Source organism: Ranitomeya imitator, chromosome 9 (assembly GCF_032444005.1).
Source record: "Ranitomeya imitator isolate aRanImi1 chromosome 9, aRanImi1.pri, whole genome shotgun sequence".
NCBI classification, from domain to species: domain Eukaryota; kingdom Metazoa; phylum Chordata; class Amphibia; order Anura; family Dendrobatidae; genus Ranitomeya; species Ranitomeya imitator.
The window spans coordinates 143,754,982-143,777,122 of NC_091290.1; the positions used below are offsets into that span (position 1 = coordinate 143,754,982).

General features: G+C 42.1%; 1 protein-coding gene across 6 annotated transcripts in view; it reads left to right on the forward strand.

Moving 5' to 3' along the window:
* Positions 1–22,141, forward strand: part of ZNF536 (zinc finger protein 536) — a 626,001-nt gene that overhangs the window by 353,833 nt on the left and 250,027 nt on the right. For 4 of the 6 annotated variants that reach the window (XM_069739303.1, XM_069739304.1, XM_069739301.1 and 1 more), the window contains one exon: positions 15,798–15,950. The exons of the other annotated variants lie outside the window; for them this stretch is intronic. In XM_069739303.1, the coding sequence (XP_069595404.1) occupies positions 15,798–15,950 (153 nt within the window). The remainder of the gene's footprint in view (positions 1–15,797; positions 15,951–22,141) is intronic. 6 annotated transcript variants of the gene reach the window in all.

The following is a 22,141-nucleotide window of genomic DNA, read 5'->3' on the forward strand; positions in this document are numbered from 1 at the left end:
TAATAGAATTGATCTCTTCATATGGGCCAAGGGGACCTTTTGGGCATCCGCAGGGCCAGGAGGTGACTGCAACCCCTTCATCTAGTTACACCCCCATGGGAGAAGCAGCAAGGAGTCTCTAACATGCTCCATCCCTGATCATACAGTGTTCATGAGACGATGTATCAGTTGTGTCCAGAGTGTCCCTTTAATAGCACACCCTACAGGATTAACTGCTGCAGAACTTCTTTGCATTGAGCAGGTGGAATCCAGAGGGACACAGATAATTCAGTCCTAGTGTCTGCAGAGCTTACAATCTAGTTCTACCTGCAATGTCTCCTGACCAGTTTAGTCGCATTAATACAGAAGAAGGTTTTTGACACTTCTGAACAGTAGAAAGGCAACAATGACGACTTCCTTTTAACCCCTGTAGCGCCACAAGTCATAAATGGTCTTTTTACGCCTTGTGCAGCGTTGAGGGTTCCTCCACATTCGGCATCTTATATAAGGCAGGCACCTGGCCTCTAACTCAATCTGTGGCCCGGACCCCCCTCTCTCCAGCCTATTAGCTGACATTAAAGAGCTGCTCCCAGGCCTGTGCTCTCCGCCTGCTCAGTGTCAGCCGCTCGCAGGCCCATGCAATGCTGTCACAACTCGGTTTGTGATTTTTTTTTTTTTGCTGCCACACAGATTTTTGGCATGGTTTATAGTAAGCAGCGAGAAATCAGTGGTGTTTGATTCTGATTAGCGATTTCCTTCTGTTTTTTTTTCTTCTTAAAATAGTCCTTCCCTTAAACACATTTGTTGCCAATTCCTAATAACAGCGATGTTTAATGTGACCTTATATGGGCTCGGCGAGAACAAAAAATCCTCGATTGATGCGGAAAATGATTTAGTGAAGTAGTACATGTGTGTTGTGGGGAAGCATCGTGGATTGTGACTGCTGGGATTTGTAGTGATTTATGACATGTAGTGCTATTGTTTATGTAAAAGTGGCAAAAAATGTAATTTATTGTAATTAGTTTACCTAATACATGAGAATCCAATGAAGTCACCAAAATTCTTGTGGAAAGAAGACATTTATATTTCTAAAGTATTATGTATATAAAGGGAATTGTGTTATATACAGTACGGTAGTATATGAAGCTTTCCTAGGCTGTTGAATATATAGAAGGGGCAGTCCAGTGATCTGAGAGCCGCTCCTGTGATCTGAGAGCCGGTCCTGTGATCTGAGAGCCCGTCCGTGATCTGAGAGCCGGTCCTGTGATCTGAAAGCCGGTCCTGTGATCTGAGAGCCATTCCAGTGATCTGAGAGCTGCTCCTGTGATCTGAGAACCTCTCCTGTGATCTGAGAGCCGGTCTTGTGATCTGAGAACCAGTCCAGTGATCTGAGAGCCATTCCAGTGATCTGAGAGCTGGTCCTGTGATCTGAGAGCCGCTCCTGTGATCTGAGAGCTGCTCCTGTGATCTGAGAGCCGGTCCTGTGATCTGAGAGCCCGTCCGTGATCTGAGAGCCGGTCCTGTGATCTGAAAGCCGGTCCTGTGATCTGAGAGCCATTCCTGTGATCTGAGAGCCATTCCAGTGATCTGAGAGCTGCTCCTGTGATCTGAGAACCTCTCCTGTGATCTGAGAGCCGGTCTTGTGATCTGAGAACCAGTCCAGTGATCTGAGAGCCATTCCAGTGATCTGAGAACCGGTCCTGTGATCTGAGAGCCGGTCCTGTGATCTGAGAGCCTGTCCGTGATCTGAGAGCCGGTCCTGTGATCTGAAAGCCGGTCCTGTGATCTGAGAGCCATTCCTGTGATCTGAGAGCCATTCCAGTGATCTGAGAGCTGCTCCTGTGATCTGAGAACCTCTCCTGTGATCTGAGAGCCGGTCTTGTGATCTGAGAGCCGGTCTTGTGATCTGAGAACCAGTCCAGTGATCTGAGAGCCATTCCAGTGATCTGAGAGCTGGTCCTGTGATCTGAGAGCCGCTCCTGTGATCTGAGAGCCGCTCCTGTGATCTGAGAGCCGGTCCTGTGATCTGAGAGCCCGTCCTGTGATCTGAGAGCCCGTCCGTGATCTGAGAGCCGGTCCTGTGATCTGAAAGCCGGTCCTGTGATCTGAGAGCCATTCCTGTGATCTGAGAGCCATTCCAGTGATCTGAGAGCTGCTCCTGTGATCTGAGAACCTCTCCTGTGATCTGAGAGCCGGTCTTGTGATCTGAGAACCAGTCCAGTGATCTGAGAGCCATTCCAGTGATCTGAGAGCTGGTCCTGTGATCTGAGAGCCGCTCCTGTGATCTGAGAGCCGCTCCTGTGATCTGAGAGCCGGTCCTGTGATCTGAGAGCCCGTCCTGTGATCTGAGAGCCCGTCCGTGATCTGAGAGCCGGTCCTGTGATCTGAAAGCCGGTCCTGTGATCTGAGAGCCATTCCTGTGATCTGAGAGCCATTCCAGTGATCTGAGAGCTGCTCCTGTGATCTGAGAACCTCTCCTGTGATCTGAGAGCCGGTCTTGTGATCTGAGAACCAGTCCAGTGATCTGAGAGCCATTCCAGTGATCTGAGAGCTGGTCCTGTGATCTGAGAACCGGTCCTGTGATCTGAGAGCCGGTCCTGTGATCTGAGAGCCGGTCCAGTGATCTGAGAGCTGCTCCTGTGATCTGAGAGCCTGTCCTGTTATCTGAGAGCTGGTCCAGTGATCTGGGAGCCGGTCCAGTGATCCGAGAGCCAGTCCAGTGATCCAAGAGCTGGTCCAGTGATTCGAGAGCCGCTCCTGTGATCTGACAGCCAGTACTGTGATCTGAGAGCCGGTCCTGTGATCTGAGAGCTGGTCCAGTGATCTGGGAGCCGGTCAAGTGATCCAAGAGCGGTCCAGTGATCTGAGAGCCGGTCCAGTGATCCGAGAGTCGGTCCTGTGGTCCGAGAGATGGTCCTGTAATCTGAGAGCTGGTCCAGTGATCTGAGAGCCGCTCCTGTGATCTGAAAGCCGGTTGAGTGATCCGAGAGCCGGTCCAGTGATCCGAGATCTGGTCCAGTGATCTGAGAGCCGATCCAGTGATCTGAGAGCTGCTCCTGTGATCTGAGAGCCTGTCCAGTGATCTGGGAGCCGGTCAAGTGATCCAAGAGCCGGTCTAGTGATCCGAGAGTCGGTCCTGTGGTCCGAGAGATGGTCCTGTAATCTGAGAGCTGGTCCAGTGATCTGAGAGCCGCTCCTGTGATCTGAAAGCCGCTTGAGTGATCCGAGAGCCGGTCCAGTGATCCGAGATCTGGTCCAGTGATCTGAGAGCCGGTCCAGTGATCCAAGAGCCGTTCCTGTGATCCGAGAGCCGGTCCTGTGATCTGAAAACCAGTCTTGTGATCTGAGAGCCTGTCCTGTGATCTGAGAGCTGCTCCTGTGATCTGAGAGCCGATCCTGTGATCTGAGAGCCGGTCCTGTGATCTGAGAGGCGCTCCTGTGATCTGAGAGCCGGTCCTGTGATCTGAGAACCAGTCTTGTGATCTGAGAGCCGTTCCTGTCATCTGAGAGCCACTCCTGTGATCTGAGAGCAGCTCCTGTGATCTGAGAGCTGGCCCTGTGATCTGAGAGCCGTTCCTGTGATCTGAGAGCAGGTCCTGTGATCTGAGAGCTGGCCCTATGATCTGAGAGCAGCTCCTGTGATCTGAGAGCAGCTCCTGTGATCTGAGAGCCGGCCCTGTGATCTGAGAGCAGCTCCTGTGATCTGAGAGCAGCTCCTGTGATCTGAGAGCCGGTCCTGTGATCTAAGAGCCGGCCCTATGATCTGAGAGCAGCTCCTGTGATCTGAGAGCCGGCCCTGTGATCTGAGAGGCGCTCCTGTGATCTGAGAGCCGGTCCTGTGATCTGAGAACCAGTCTTGTGATCTGAGAACCTGTCCTGTGATCTGAGAGCCGGTCCTGTGATCTAAGAGCCGGCCCTATGATCTGAGAGCAGCTCCTGTGATCTGAGAGCCGGCCCTGTGATCTGAGAGCAGCTCCTGTGATCTGAGAGCAGCTCCTTTGATCTGAGAGCCGGCCCTGTGATCGGAGAGCCGTTCCTGTGATCTGAGAGCAGCTCCTGTGATCTGAGAGCAGCTCCTGTGATCTGAGAGCCGGCCCTGTGATCTGAGAACCGCTCCTTTGTCCTACTTTGCCCCAAATGCAGAGATTGGTGCAGAAAGAGGGAGCTGAACACTGCTGTGTGTCATATGCACCAATTTATTAAAGCGTTATTCCCATCTTCTTAGATGGGTATAATTGCAATGTGCTTGAAAATATAAACAACTTTACAATTTACTTGTTATTACAAATATTTTTTTATTTTATTGTTTATGGCTTGTTGCAGAAGGAACTAGTTACCTCAGCAGTCTAGCAGCAGTGTTCAAACATGTGCCGTGCTTACAAGCTGTTCTCAAAAGAGCTTGTAAGTTCTGCTATGAAGCTAGCTAGATCGCAGCAACATATTTTTATCCCCCAATCAGGGACAGCTTTGGTGCTTCTATGTTCCTTTGATACTGTGATGCATCATCGGCAGCACACAGTTCGCAGCACAATGAAGCCACTGGTCCATACTGTCACATAAGCGCAGGAAGCAGCAGAGCAGGGCGCTCCTGGAAAGACATCATGGGACTAACCCTTTAAAGTGCAAAATCAAGATTTTTTTAAGGCTTAAAAACACTCCAAAATCATGTAGAAACAACCAGCACGACCGCTTTTGGGCAGAATTTGGGTAAGTTCTCTTGCTTTTTGACTTGGATTGTGGACTTCTCCTAGAAAACCTGACTTTGTGATATGTGGACCTAGACCTTCGAGGGGTGAGAGCTTAGCTATACCTTACCTTGTTTCCAAAAAAATGGTATTATCCTATAAATATACCTTTCTGTAAATTTAAAGGGAAAGTCCTAGACTATAACATTAATGAGCTAACCTTAACATAAGTTATTAATAGGAGATCAATGGTGGGGTCATACACCTGGCAACCACACCGATCAGCAATTAGGAGGTCCCGCAGAAGTAGTCAAAGCCATAGACCATAGCTCTGCACACCATGTAGTGGCCATTCATGGGTACTGCAGTCACATTCACTTCAGTAAGAGCTAAGTACCCTGCCACTACACGATATAAAGAGCTATGGTGTCTGGCTTAGTTCACCATGTACTGGCGCCAGCTGCAGGACATGATCAGAGGGGCTCCTGATGTCAGACCCCTGTTGATATTGTATCATTAATATAGCAGACCTGGAAAGCCCCTTTAATTGCATGGAGGGGGCAATACATCATAGAATAAAGTAGAATAAAATTCTCTTTAAAACGTGTTAATTTTGTCCTTTTTTTACTTTTGACATCACATATTTCGAACCTCACAATTTTTTAAAACTCTATTTTCTTCCCCAGTTGGAGAACATAGAGAGGCAGAATACGCTGTGGATTGTAACCACCCTTCACTTTGAATGTTTTAAAAAATGCAGGTCGAGAAATAAAGAAAGGATTAGGATTTGTCCGGACCCACTAAGTGCAGATTTCCTGCCTCCCAGCGACCAGCCCCCTATTTGTAGCCCTCAGAATACATCTTTTACAAAATGCCTTCATTTCACATGGCTAATTCACACACTAACAAGCCGGGGAGACTTTGAGGATTCAGCTATTTTCTTTATTTTTTATGAGCTTCTTATTTAATATTTGCTTTTTAGCAATAAATGCTGCCGCAGATTTTCTAATTTTTTCTTTTTCTGGAAAAGTTAATAAATTTAATGAAATATATTGAAATAAATTCAATACTTGAAATTAATCATTGACTTTTCCACCGGTGTAAATGCAAGTAATTTGTTGTTATAGATTCAATGCTGGTGAAATTACCGTCTTGGTCTTGTAAAAAAAAAAAAAATCTGAGAAAATATACGAATATACAGTAAAACACAGGCACGCAGGGGCCAGTAAGATGCTGGATGATTGGAGATGTTAGACGTTGTCTGATGGGACTGGAAGTTTAGCAGACGAAGCGTTGGAAAATAGAAAATCCAGAAAGGGCAAAAATTCCAAAAAGTAGGTGCTATATACAGTACAGACCAAAAGTTTGGACACACCTTCTCATTTAAAGATTTTTCTGTAGTTTCATGACTATGAAAACTGTAAATTCACACTGAAGGCATCAAAACTATGAATTAACAAATGTGGAATTATATACTTAACAAAAAGTGTGAAACAACTGAAATTATGTATTATATTCTAGGTTCTTCAAAGTAGCCACTTTTTGCTTAGATGACTGCTTTGCACTAGAAATAGCTAGAAGAGCATAACCCAATAGAATAAAACATAACTTTTACTAATAATGTTAAAAAGTGGACAAAACAATACAAAAAGAAATAAATAAGTGCTCACGCCGAAAAATGTGCTCAGATAAAAAATGGTTTGATCTCACCAATCATGGACAAAGGGTCCCCATGAATGATGAAACATCGGACGCCATGTGTAGCTGACTCACTCGTCCATTGCCGGCAGACAGCACATAGGTCTGCCTGTATTTGGGAAGCCATACAGCCACTGCGTATGGGCTCTGCTCGTTTGGACTATTCATTTTCCTACGGACTTGTTAGCTGTATCTGGGCCGGTTGGCCATGAAATACTCCCCTGATGAATCTCTGTGATCGGAGAAGAAACGCGTTGGGAGACGTTATTTATTACTGCAACTAACACTTTTTGGAGGGTGTCCGTAGTGGGACTGATTTGGGCCTGTCCTTGTGAGGACAGGAGTTATTACTGGGGCACGACAGTCGTTTAGGGAACAGGCCCCCCGTCCCCCCCCCCCCCCATCTCTCTAGCCCACAACTACTGGAACCTTATAGGGACCTTCATCATTGGCATGGGGACCCTTTGTCCATGATTGGTGAGATCAAACCATTTTTTATCTGAGCACAGTTTTCGGCGTGAGCACTTATTTATTTCTTTTTGTATTGTTTTGTCCACTTTTTAACATTATTAGTAAAAGTTATGTTTTATTCTATTGGGTTATGCTCTTCTAGCTATTTCTACTGTTTACCCTAAGAGTTGTGCAACAGTCTGGTACTTTTTGGCTGTAGCTGTCCTAATATTAGATGACTGCTTTGCACACTATTGGCATTCTCTTGATGAGCTTCAAGAGGTAGTCACCGGGAATGGTCTTCCAACAATCTTGAAGGAGTTCCCAGAGATGCTTAGCACTTGTTGGCCCTTTTGCCTTCACTCTGTGGTCCAGCTCACCCCAAACCATCTCGATTGGGTTCAGGTCTGGTGACTGTGGAGGCCAGGTCATCTGGCGTAGCACCCTATCACTTTCCTTCTTGGTCAAATAGCCCTTACACAGCCTGGAGGTGTGTTTGGAGTCATTGTCCTGTTGAAAAATAAATGATGGTCCAACTAAATGCAAACTGGATTGAATAGCATGCTGCTGCAAGATGCTGTGGTAGCCATGCTGGTTCAGTATGCCTTCAATTTTGAATAAATCCCAAGCAGTGTCACCAGCAAAGCCCCCCCACACCATCACACCTCCTCCTCCATGCTTCACGGTGGGAACCAGGCATGTAGAGTCCATCCGTTCACCTTTTCTGCGTCGCACAAAGACACGGTGGTTGGAACCAAAGATCTCAAATTTGGACTCATCAGACCAAAACACAGATTTCCACTGGTCTAATGTCCATTCCTTGTGTTCTTTAGCCCAAACAAGTTTCTTCTGCTTGTTGCCTGTCCTTACCAGTGGTTTCCTAGTAGCTGTTTTACCATGAAGGCCTGCTGCACAAAGTCTCCTCTTAACAGTTGTTGTAGAGATGTGTCTGCTGCTAGAACTCTGTGTGGCATTGACCTGGTCTCTAATCTGAGCTGCTGTTAACCTGCGATTTCTGAGGCTTCTGACTCGGATAAACTTATCCTCAGAAGCAGAGGTGACTCTTGGTCTTCCTTTCCTGGGGCGTTCCTCATGTGAGCAAGTTTCTTTGTAGCGCTTGGTGGTTTTTTGCCACTGCACTTGGGGACACTTTCAAAGTTTTCCAAATTTTTCGGACTGACTGACCTTCATTTCTTAAAGTAATGATGGCCACTCGTTTTTCTTTACTTAGCTGCTTTTTTCTTGCCATAATACAAATTCTAACAGTCTATTCAGTAGGACTATCAGCTGTGTATCGACCAGACGTCTGCACAACACAACTGATGGTCCCAACCCCATTTATAAGGTAAGAAATCCCACTTATTAAACCTGACAGGGTACACCTGTGAAGTGTAAACCATTCCCGGTGACTACATCTTGAAGCTCATCAAGAGAATGCCAAGAGTGTGCAAAGCAGTCATCAAAGCAAAAGGTGGCTACTTTGAAGAACCTAGAATATAAGACATAATTTCATTTTTTTCACACTTTTTTTGTTAAGTATATAATTCCACATGTGTTAATTCATAGTTTTGATGCCTTCAGTGTGAATGTACAATTTTCATAGTCATGAAAATACAGAAAAATCTTTAAATGAGAAGGTGTGTCCAAACTTTTGGTGTGTACTGTATATATATTTAACTTCATTATCGATCCTGCAAAACTTTAGCTGCTCAGAATCTCAGCCAAGAAAGTCAATAGAAAAAGAAGGTGCCAGCTTACCAATTACTTGGAGTAAAGGCCAGTGTGCACGGAGCCACGATCCAACCGAATCGTGTTTCATAATGGAAAAATGGTAAAAATCACCAGCGTAAACTCTGACAATGAACCGAAACGCACCGCTTTGTGCATCGTGTAATTTTGGATGAATTCTTAACATTTTCTAACAAATAAAGTGATTTTTACCAGGAGCTGAAATGTCATGCACATTTTTCCAGAGACTCCGTTATCCATAATAATAACTATGCTACCTGCTCAGTCAAATCAAAAAATTCCAGCATGCCTGAGTTTGATCCGAAATCTGAGTGCCATTTGATTTTGAAGGATTTTTTCTTCCATCTTTTCTTCATTCGAGAGAATTGCCGCAAACTCTGATTGCAGTGTGATTAGCATAATCGGCCTAGCTCTCTGATCACACACACTCTGATCGTGCACACTGATCACACTATGATCACGTGCACACTCTGATATCGCGCGCACACACTCTGCACAGAGTGTGAACACTGATCACACTCTGATAGCACACACTCATATCACACACATTCTGATGGTGCACACTGATCACACTCTGATCGTGAGCACACACTTATTGCACAGAGTGCGAACACTGATCACACTCTGGTCACATTGATCATACTCTGATACATACACTGTTCGCATTCTGGTCACACTGATCACACTCTGATCGCACACACTCTGATCACACACACTCTGATCACACACACTCTGATCACACACACTCTGATGGTGCACACTGATCACACTCTAATAGCACGCACTCTGATCACACACATTCTGACAGCGCACACTGACCACACTCTGATCGCACACAATCTGATCATACACATTCTGATCACACACATTCTGATGGTGCACACTGATCACACTATGATCGCACACAATCTGATCACACACATTCTGATCACACACACTTTGATGGCGCACACTGATCACACTCTGATATCACACACTCTGATCGCACACAATCTGATCACACACATTCTGACGGCGCACACTGATCACACTCTGATAACACACACTCTGATCGCACACAATCTGATCACACACATTCTGACGGCGCACACTGATCACACTCTGATAGCACACACTCTGATCGCACACAATCTGATCACACACATTCTGACGGCGCACACTGATCACACTCTGATAGCACACACTCTGATCGCACACAATCTGATCACACACATTCTGACGGCGCACACTGATCACACTCTGATAGCACACACTCTGATCGCACACAATCTGATCACACATACTATGATGGTGCACACTGATCACACTCTGATCGTGCGCACACACTCTGATTGCAGTGTAATTAGCATAATCGTCCTGATTCACTCATGAAAGAGTATAAGTTTGTGTGACCCCAGCATTAGGTGAATACTTACTATATCGTAGGGCTGGAGGACAACCAATAATACTTTTTTCACATTACACTAGTTAGATGGTCAAGTGATATGATAGTTGCCGGTTGAGCCTTCCAAAACTGATCCCGGCACCACCAGCCCAACATTTGGGCATTGGAAATAGCTTCTGCTCTGTAACTCAACACCTCTAGCCCCAAAATACCTGTCAGGTTGACTAATTAATTCCTTTAGCATTAACAACCTTCAGTGTCAGTGTCCGTTAAAATAAAATCGATGGCCATACTAGAAGATTTAGCTAAAAATGTATCTACGACTCAAAGAAGATTCCATAGGCTGAGTGTTAAGTCACAAAATATCCCCAGGCATTAGAGAAGATGCAGCTTACACCTCTTTTAAGTGATAAAATGGCAACCTGCAGCTTCATATTGTACCCAAGGCACCAATGGTTCTTTATTCATGAGCGTCAGAAGAACTCGTTCTCCTTAAGAAGCTTATAGCATGGAATATCTTAAAGGCCACATCTCCTGGCCACCCACATACCTCTGTGTGTGTCTTGTGCCTTTGTTGATTCATATAAAGCCTTCTCAATTGTCTCACTAAGTCATTACCATATCTACATAGCTTTATAAGAAAAACACAAAAAAACCACATAGGAATTATGTTTTGTCCCTCACTACTAAATTTTCGCTTTACATCTTCAAGCTGTTTGTCCTCAAAATTTCGTTTGATGCCAAGGAAAAATTTACAGGGTTCGTTTCCTTGTAAGTCAAAAAAATATCTATTAAAATTTTTCTTAAAAATATTTAACTAAAGTCTATTTTTTTTTGTTCATTTAGGGGCCATGAATAAGTTAAACTTTAACAAGCCAATTTCATAAACAGTTCTACAAACACTTAAATTACCCCATGATGTACGGCTTTTTGTGTCATATCTATTTGTAAACCATGTCAAAGGCAGATTTAAAATGTTTATGTCGTATTTATGTAATTTTATTACTGCAAATTGAATCTATCTAAACATCTCTCCTTACAAAGAGAGAGGATCCTTATGAGGTTTGGTGGCTTTCTCGGTCATACAACCCTGATTATCCTACTCGCAGCCCCCGACTCTTGATGCCCCTTTCGAACAACATAAGAGAACATAAGTAGCCATTACCAAACGTAACTCAAGCTTTTGCTTTGTGAGGCATCCAACATTTCCCAACACTTTTGGCTTCCATGGAATCCATCAACAGAATGTCATGTTCAATGCTTCTTTTCCCATTCCTTATACTTCCGTAAACACTTGGACACTTTCTGTCTGATGGTTGGACCATCTGTAGATGCTGTGGTTAACGGTAAGGGCAAACCATACTTGACAAGTTTTAGAGTTGGCCATCTGGAAAGTTTTCCCTAAACAAATATCCTCTTATCGTTTGTGTGTCCTCCATGCCCCATATAAGCATCTTCTATTTCACAATTTCTGACCTTTTTGTTCACCAAGAAAGCACTAATTTTCAGATGGGTTTCGGAAGGTTTCAGGTTTGACAACTCTTCCTGAAGTTCTGGAGCTCTTCTCTTTTTCTGGATGAATCCAGGATGTTTTTGGAGACTTGGCAAGTAAAAGTATAAAGGGTTTGTCCCATGTTTTGTCTTTAGAAGCACACTGCTCTCCTGTCTCATGGCTTCCTGGGGCCTCGTTCCTGATGACTGACAGTTCGGAATAACGCCACTGGCCCAAAATGTTTGCTGTGGTCAGGGACAGCTTTGCCTCTGAGCCAAAACTGGTTAGATAGTCCTTGAACACTGTATTGAAGATTAATTTCAAGCATTGAGCTTTTTGCCTAAGAAACTGGCCACTGCTGATAGACTGCAGAGGTGGCCAGTAACCTAGGCAACGAGCAGTAAGCAATAGAATGGAGAAGATTTTTAATAAAGGGTAAATTGCAAAGATTCTCATTTTTGCAAACATTTTACAATTGTAGCCATTTAAGATGAGGCAGCCCCTTTAAGCTGCTGGGATCGGCTTCACCTATGATCCTGGTTGTTGCAAAAAGGGCATGGCGGTGCTTTAGCCCCGGATCTCGTGAGAGCGGTGGTACTACCCATGAGATAATCATGATTATTTGAGTGCAATATGCAGAAGGCGGTGGTAGGAAAGTTATTTTTTATTGTCCTGAGTCTGCCAGATGAAGGTGCTGTTTATGGTGAACAGTCAAACGTTGTCAGAAAACATCCTGTGCCTAGTGATGGTTGTCAGATTTACCTACCTCAATACCCTTATATTTAGATATAGATTTAACTACGACTCAGTAAAGAGAAATCTACATGTCTTCTATTTATGAAGAAGAAAAAAATGGCTAATTCCTTCCAAAAATAGCGCCACTTCAGTCCATAGTTTGTGGCTGGTATTGCAGCTCAATAGTGCAAAAAATGGGTCTGAGTTGCAATACCACACACAACCAATGGACAGGCGTGGTGGCGCTGTTTTTGGAAGAAGACTGACATGTTTTTCTAATCCTGTAGAACCCATACAGTGGGGCCCACCTGAGGATTCTCCTATTCTCCCGTGGGCCAGTCCAAGCCTGATGAGAAACATCTCCGGCATTTTAAAATGAAAAAATTTACAAAAAAATGTTTCATGGAAGATGAAATTTAATTGCTTCACTAATTTCAAGGTATTTTGAAATCATCCCAAGTCCTAGAATTTCATTTATTACTTTTTTTTTTAATACAAATATTCTACGGATCACAACTTTTCTATCCTTCACTACTTTTAAGGTATTTTTGTAAATATTAAATAAACTTTTTTTTTTTTGTTTAAATTTCCAGCTTGGAAAATCTGCCCGTAAACCCGGAATCATCTTCCATTTATTATCATTTTTTTTATTATTATTTTTTTTTTCCATTCTATATAGTTACATTGTCATTTATGAACGAGTCTTGGAGCAGGGAGTGTTTTACGCCATCCGTGCATGAAAGATTTTTTTTTTTTCTTGAACGGCTCCTAGTTAATTTTCCAGCTGTGTAAATATTGATAAGATAACAATAGAATTTGTTCCCGACACATATGGCTGAGACAATTCAATGAAGTAATGTTCCCGTGCTCACATTAATTAAACTGCTAGCATTCGAAAGCTATTAATGATCAATACCGGCTATGGAGCGGACGTATACCAGTGTGCATTTATATGCATTTAGTGCCAAATACTGTTTGCATAGAGAAATCGCCGGCGAGCGCACAGTGAAGGCAGCTGCTCTATTTAAAAATGTATGTTAAAAAAAAAAAGAAGGGAATGAGAATAAAGGCGAATCCCATTTATAATACGCCGTGCGGAATGAAGATGGAAGTCCTTTCAATAGAAATACAAAAAGGCTATTTTTTTATTGGATATTTAGCAGCTTATTGGTTTCTTTGTATTTCCCTTAATATTTTGTAACCATTTGAGGCCTGGTATATATATATATATATATATATATATATATATATATATATATATATATATATATATACATATATATATATATATATATATATAATGTATATTTTAGTTGAAGCATTCTGCAGCACGCTCCCTCCACAGATTCTCTCCCCAATTGACTTTAATAGGGTAAGTTGCAACCTGGAATGGATTTCATGTAAAAATCATAAGTCAAATTTAAAAAAATAACTTTAGCTGGGGATTAGTGATGAGCGAACGTGTCCAGATAAGGTGTTATCCGAGCATGCACGTGTGCTAGTAACCGAGTGTCTTCGGCGTGCTCGAGAAATATGTTTGAGTCCCCGCGGCTGCATGTCTCCCGGCTGTTCGACAACTGCAACACATGCTGGGATTGCCTAAAAATCCTGCATGTGTTGCGGCTGTCTAACATGTAGCCACGGGGACTTGAACATATTTTTCGAGGACACTCGGTTAGAACCCGAGCACGCTCAGATAACACCATATCCGAGTACGTTCGGTCATCACTACTGGGGATCGTTGCAAAATTTTGGGGGCAGCAAACATACACAACTCATGCTCGGGTATAATAGGAATATGGCTGTCTAAATTTGCAACTGGATTGGGATTCAAGTCGCCCATACATCAGGGATTTTTACTTTTTAATTATTTTTCTCCTATAAAGACTCAATTGTACGTTATAATCCTATCGCATGACAAGTAGGGCTCCTTGGAGAAAGCTGACGGTCAACTGACTACCCAATATGGCAAGGAAGACTTGTACGCGTTGCATCGGAGGCACATATTAACTGTAGCAATAGGGCTACTTTCACCCATCGATGGTCAAAAGTGTCCTTTTGGCCTGTAAAGGGATTCATGCATCAGCACTCTTCTGTCAATTGTACGCTCAGCAGCCTGTGATTTCTTGCACGGATGGCCACCACAAGAAAAACTGTCCTCCTTAGCTGTTTATCTTGATGAGGTAATTGAAGCACCCACCAAAGCTACCCTGGCTGGTAGGCATCGCAATGGGTATGGCCCCCAGCAGAAGAAGAGTCTCAGCTAAGAGATGGAGTTTCATGGGAAGTAGATAGGTTGGAGGGGTATATAAGGAAATACAGAGCACTGAAAGTCATAGATAGGACAGGAAAGACCTTAAATAAAGGCCAATAACTATGTCCTTTTCGAATAAAATTGGAGTTAGAGTTTTTTTATGGCTCCTCACACCTGTTTATTATCTCCCCTGGAATACTTTTCAGGAAAAAATAACAGTTTTGCAAAAATCCCAAATAGAGATGACCGAGCCCAAACTGTAAACTTTGGGGTTCATACAGGACAGCTAGTGTCCGGTGCCGAACTCCGAACACAGACTTCTCATGGAAGTCCTTTTTATAGTTCGGGAGTGAGAGAGAAATATTTTCCTTCTCCAAAGTTTGGGTCCCCATTGATTTTTATAGGGTTCGTGTTCTGGTACTTGAACTGAACTTTGGACTAAAGTTTGGTCGAACGCGATGAATCCGAACTTCAACGGGTCCGCACATCCCTGGTTCCAAACCACTTTGGTCACATAAAACTTTTTGGATTTTTTTTAGCAGATATTATCAAGTACAGATAATAAAGGGGATAGCAATTCCTTAGAAATCGTCAGAGACTGAACCTCAGCATTGTCTTCATAGCTGATGGAAGTGATTGGACGCTCTAAAACGTGGTGTATTCTCTAAAACGGCTAGTATTTGGCACATACATGTAAGGAGGGCAGGTTACCATTGAGGATCTCCTAGCACCAGGCTTCAGGAATCTAAAAAAAATTATTTACAGGAGAAAACATATACGGTATATATAAATACACAATAGGAAATATAAAATTATAATTGTGGAAAATAAATACTTTCCAAGCTTTTAGAAGCGCTTATGAAGTAGAGCTCGTGTCTCTGATGAGTTCTATTTTAATTCTGAGACTTTTCAAATTCGGCAAATAAATATCACAGTAACATTAGGGGGTGATCGAGTTTAAGTATAGATGCACATATTTAGATTTTCGCATCTAGGCCCTCCCCTCATGTTGATTAGATCCAAGGGAGTAATTGATCACAATCATGTAAGGTAAAAATAATGTACATGATTATGTCGGAGTTCTTCTAATTTCAAACTTTTGGGTTTTTGGTGCCTTGAAAAAAATAAAAATAAAAAAGCCCGGCATCTGCCTCCACAGCTGGTTCTTTTCTTCTATAACTCCGTTCACTATTAAGATACCATATGTTGCTTAAAATAATGATTAAAAAGATGAAATTATCCCCAAGAATCACAATCACAAGAATTGACAGAACAAATGAAACAGACAGGCAGAGTACTGATACCGTCCCTGCTATAATTAACCAGCGTCTGGCTGAAGTGATGTTAGAAGTGATCGTCTCTGTGTTACAGATATGGGGGACGACACTGGAAGATGTACAGGAGCACAACAACAAGCTATGATGAGGGACAGAAACCTTGGCTCAGCTATGAAGGACTGTCCTTACTGTGGGAAAACCTTTAGGACTTCACATCACCTAAAGGTGCATTTGAGGATACATACAGGTAAGACCTGAACCTGGGACGAGAACGTAGCATTACCTTGAATCTGGTTTTTATGTGAGGTCTCATGTCCATACTAGAAGTTGGGTTTCCAGTATTGTGCCATGGAAGGTCTTTGCCGCACATGAGAGTCCTCCTGGTGTAGACCACCTCCATACTAAAGAAGTTTTCAGCTGGCTACTGCTGAGATACATGGTCATAGTGCCCCAACTCAGAATTTCATTAATTATGGTTGAAAGGTGGAATTAGGTAAGTGTCTCACCAACATTGAAGGTGGAGAGACACTTGCCTATCATTTTGACCCTGAGCCATGAACGTTATCCTTAGGAACGTGAACATCACATCCCCAGGTGTTATTGATCACTTTTGTTATTTTGTAAGTAATCAATGGCTTTCCCCAACTTAAGTCCCAGCCTAATTATTGTATCAGATATCGTAGTTAGGTCATGTATAGATGGATTTAATATGGAGAGACTTTGTGACCCCCCCCCCCCCCCAATCGCATTGATGAAGGTTTATGATCTCGACAGCACACACTTGGTATACCCGGGACACTGAGATTAGTTTTACACTAAAGGCTACTTAATCTGAGTCCTTCATGTTGAGGGAATTTTTTCAGTAACTTGAGAAGTATCTTATAGGAAAGAAGACATCTCAATTCTATGGCCAGTTATTCATGAAATTATGAGTTTGACTTTAAGTAGCTATTTTGCTCAGCTAGCCCATTGTGTTCAGCCAAAAAAAGCCCAAATTGTCAAATGTATCATCTGAACTATGAATATCAATCCATCGAGTAGCTTTGATGACATGGGTAGCTCTTCTCCCTAAAGATGACCATAGCCATTAATGGACAGATGTTTAACCGATGGTCGCCAACACATCTGCCTATTTTTGTAACCCTTGTGCTGTTACCCCAGAAGTTACTGGCTGACTCCAAGACTGTGACTTTGTGATGTTGCTAAACATTGCTTCCCATATATTGTGTGATCAAACTTATAAGAGTGTAGTACTATAGATTTTAGAAGGTTCTAGGTCAGGTCTACTGTTGATTCTAAAGTATCTAGTGCCATAGATTTCAATTAAATCTACAAATGAATTGCCATAGATGCGAGAGCCTTCAAGGGTGGCATCTTGTCTATGTTCCAGTGTAATCTAGGCAGCTCTAGAAAAGTAGATCCCCCATTGTAAACTCAAAAAATAAGTTTAAGAACTTGGAAATGTGCATGCATCTAAGGAAAATTTTTCACATATATTGCATCTTCAAGGAAAGTTCATTCATAGGTTCCTTATCGCTTAAACTTCAGATCTTGGGTTGTTAAAGCATTGTAGTAAGAGAGTTGTCCTTTCTCGACAACCCCAGTCCATATACCCTCTTAGGGCATATGACCCTACTCCATGAGCCAGAGCAGAGAGCCCTTAAAGTAAAGCTTCTGCTGTGGTTACCAGTAGAATTGAGCACATTTTTTTAATATTCAGTTCAGTTTACGATCGTCTGCGAATATTGCAAATACAATATTACCCAGCCAAACACCATTGGAGTCAATGGGAGTAGAGATGGGTGAATATGTTCGGAAACGATCGTCAAACATAAATTCGGCACGAATCTGGCAAATTCTGATCCGGCGCTCGTTTCCGAACAAATTCACTCATCTCTAGTTACCAGTTCAAGAGGTTATCAAGTCTACCAAAGGGTGCGGACACAGAGAACCTATGCTCCCGGTTTCTTCTGGCAGCATGGCCAGATCAAGAGGAGTTGAGTGGTGTAGCTAGTCATCCAATTCTTTGCCTGCAGGAGTGACTATCTTCATCAGTACCACCAGATATTCTATATACATTGGATAGAGGAGAATATTCGGAGACTGGAATAACCTTCTCATTCGAGCTTTTCCTGATTTGAGCAGCTGATCAACTTGTGAAGAAAGGGTTGACCAGTTTGGACCTTGTCATTGGTTGACCTTTCTCTATTTCCTATCATATATTTCAGCTTCACTACTTAAAAATATTATAACTAAACTTAATGATTTGCAAAAAATAAATAATCCAAAACACTGCAAATTTAAAAAAAAAAAGAAACATCGTGCCGTCAACTTTCCATTAAATTCTCTTTATTCTTAGTTGGGAGTAAGAATCAAACTCGGTTTTTATTCATCTCCTTTTTGCTAAATAGCTTGTTTTTTTTTTTGCTTTTCTGTTATTTTTTTTTGTTAATTTCTCCTCTTTTTTGTTGTAACACTGCAGTGGTAGCAGATATTTCTGGCTTAATGACATCCCAAAACTTTTGTTGGGAATAATTGATTGAATTTAAATTTCTTTAAAAGTTTAAGAGGTAATGTTACAGTATAAATTTCATAGCAAACACTAAGTAGAGAAATATCCATTAGCAAAATTAACTACAGTTTCTAGGTAGCTAACAATGTTCAGTATACAGTAGGGCATGGCTAATGAACACTGCAGCGGGTGATATTTCATTATACAAATTAATGCTCACATTTTAATGGGAAAGTCACATAATGAATCTCGGCTTCAGTGACAGCAATTAGAGGCACAGATTGTCCCCTTCTGGACAAGGCACTGTTTAGCAGCTGCGTTAAAGATCTCCAGGTTTACAACGTATATATATAGGCTTTGGGGGGAAATTAGTATACAATTTATATTAATGTTCCAAAACTTCAGTTCTTCTGCGTTGGTCATCGATCTCGTCCTACCTCGCTTATGTAAAGAAAAGTCTAAATAAATAATACAAGTGAGGCTGAAAATAACTCTTAAATCCCTAAAAACTTCAGACACATTTAATACCGAGGAATCTTTTTTTTTTTTGAGGGGAGGGTAAACGCCATTCATTAGAAGAGTCTTGGGGGGAAGTTAGGATTTTTTTTAATTTTTCATTCTATGAATTTTGTATAATATAAAATAATACAAATAAAAGAAAAGAAAAATGTGTACAACGCAAAGACCAATAAAAGAAAAGCTGCGATTGTATAGACTTTTTAGATAGTAAACAAGAAATTGGAGAGCAAAACAGCGCAAATAGGGTCTTATCCAACACACTTGATTTATATTAAAGTAGCAAAAAAAAAACCGCTTTGAAAACAGGTAATCGGCTGTTCAAGATCTACGGGTCACCAGACCAAGAGTAGCGTTAAGAAAGAAAATTTGTAGGGTTTTACGCGCTGCTGAAGATTGAAGACAATCTGGTTACGAAGAGATATTATAATGAGGTTTTTATTGGACGCGTTTTGAAGTTTATCAGACTTCTTCAGGAAGTAACAACATAAGAACACATTGAAATAAATAACCTCTGTTTATGTCAATGTGTTCTTATGTGGTTACTTCCTGATGAAGAATTTGAAACGCGTCAAATAAAAAAACGCATACTAATATCTCTTGGTACTGGATTGTCTTCAATCTTCAGCAGCATGGAAAAACACCACAAAATTTCCTTCTTAAATAGATAGTAAAAAGACTTCCTAACTAGTGGTGAGCAAACGTGCCTGGATAAGGTGTTATCTGCGCATGCTTGGGTGGTAACCGAGTGTCTTCGACGTGCTCAAAAAATATGTTTGAGTCCCCACGGCTGCATGTCTCGCGACAGCCACAATACATGCAGGAATTGTCTGTTTGTTAGGAAATCCCTGCATGTGTTGCGGTGGTAGATCAGCCGCGAGACATGCAAGCGCGGGGACACGAACATATTTTTCGAGCACGCTGAAGATACTCTGTTAGCACACGAGTATGCTCGGATAACACCTTATCTGAGCACTGTCGCTCATCACTAATCCTAATCCTAACCTGTCTTTAAAAACTATTTTTTAGCTTTTATAATGGATTTTTTATTTTTTGGGGGGAGGATTTTACATAACAAAATGCAATGTCTGCACTACGGGTATCTCTAAACTTCCAGTCGCCTCCATTATTTTAATGCCTTCAGTCTAAGAATTCTCACTGTTGGTTTGGAGCTTTTTGTTGTTTTTGATAATTTCGTCCACTACTTTTGATATTGATCTTATCCGGCCGTAGAAACCTCAGACACATTGAATTCAGAGGAGTCTTTAGGGGGTTAAATATTAGAAGAGTTTTGAAAATTTTAGATTTTTTTTCCTGTAAATTCAATATGATATAAATATTATACAAATAAAATAAAAACAAAATGTGTACTAAGTGGTAATGAATAAAAAGGGAATTTGCAATTGTAAATACTTTTTGGACAGTAAAAAGTCATCTTTACTTATTTTACTTTTTTTTTTACCTTTTATAAAATATTTGTGGTGTTATTTTCATATTTTGTCTAACAGAATGCAAAATCTTTATTTTGAGTTGTTAGAGATCCTTAATAGTGATGAGCGAATATACTCGTTACTCGAGATTTCTCGAGCACGCTCGGGGGTCCTCCGAGTATTTTTTAGTGCTCGAAAATTTAGTTTTTCTGGTCGCAGCTGAATGATTTACATCTGTTAGCCAGCATAAGTACATGTGGGGATTCCCAAGCAACCAGGCAACCCCCACATGTACTTATGCTGGCTATCAGATGTAAATCATTCAGCTGCGGCAAGAAAAACTAAATCTCCGAGCACTAAAAAATACTCGGAGGACCCCCGAGCGTGCTCGGGAAAATCTCGAGTAACGAGTATATTCGCTCATCACTATTCCTCAATTCTCCTCCATTATTTTAATGTCTCAATCTAAGAGTTTCCAATTGCGATTTAGATCTTTTTCTAGTTTTTAGTCAAGTTTTTAAATAATTTCATCCTTAATGAGGTTTTTCAACTATTTTTTAGAACAGGCCATCAATATCATATTGATGGGGGTCCGACTACCCAGCTGATTTCCGCTCCAGCAATGACCAGAGGTAAACAGTGTATGGTGCAAAACAGCGCAGCTCCTTTTGCTGTGTGGTGGATGTTCTCGGGTTCTGGAACTCATCTCTTAGTGAAGTGAAGGTGGTGCTCAAGAAAAGCCACTACCCAGTGAAAGCAATGGTGCCGTTTACACTTCATACACTGTTTTCATCAGGACCGTTGCTGGATCTCATTGGCAAGAATGCCGGTTTAGCGGCGAAACGCGTTGGTACAATAAAGAATCATTTTGGAACACAAAAGGCTTCTCATTTACTGCAGCCCACCTGGTGCATTGTGATATCATCTTCATCTACGAGGATGAGGTGGATGTCCGATTACCCCATACTCCAGAACGGAACTAAGCTGGAGTCTATAGTCTAATGCAAAAAAATATCCAAAAAGGGAAGGAATACCCATGTAATCCTTGTCCTAAGGCGACTGTCAAAAAGGACTAAATATCTATACTCCACCTTTTTTAAGGTGCTGATGGATGTCGCTGCTACTTTTAAGTGGCGGCTGCCCCCCAGCTGAGACTACGTGAATGGAGCCTAACTGGTGACATCACATCACTCCGCAGAGTTTGTACATCCTCTCCACTCAGTCATAGCAGCCAAATGGGAAGCCGCGGGGGGGACAGTCACTCGCTAGTTGGATATTTTTTTAACTCCTCCCCCATTAGATTGGGGGAAGCAATTAAAAGAGTAAAAACTGATCCAAGTGCGATATAGTAAAGTGTAGAGCGCTAGCTACTTTCCTTAGTAGAATGCACTAGGAAGAATGAGAAGGATGCTTAATGTAAGTAACATTTTGGGTTGGGATTAGTGATGAGCGAACGTGCTCGGAGAAGGTCTTATCCAAGGATGGTCCTGTGCTAACCAAGTGTCTTCAGCGTGCTCAAACAGCCACAACACATGTAGAGGTTGCCTCTTTGGTAGGCGATCCCTGCATATGTTGCGGCTGTTGAACAGTGCCGAGACATGCAGGCGCGGGGACTCGAACATATTTTTTGAGCACGCCGAGGACACTTGGCTAGCACATGAGCATGGTCAGATAACGCCTTATCCCAGCACGTTTGCTCATCACTAGCTGTGATCCGTCTTTGCAGAGTAGAAATATTATCCTGAAAAGGTTGGTGCTTTACAATAGACGACTGGTTTTCCCCATTTTTAATTTGTAGCTAATTCCGGCAGATATCAGATTCTAAAAATACACGTTTAGGCCTTAATCCCAGACCACTTTAACTGATTGGTGTGAAAGCGACTGGCATCTGCCTAAATATAAGATCTGAGAAATATACAGATGACGTGAATTCATATTATTACGCACACGGGTGCTAAATGCAACGTACTGGTGAAACTT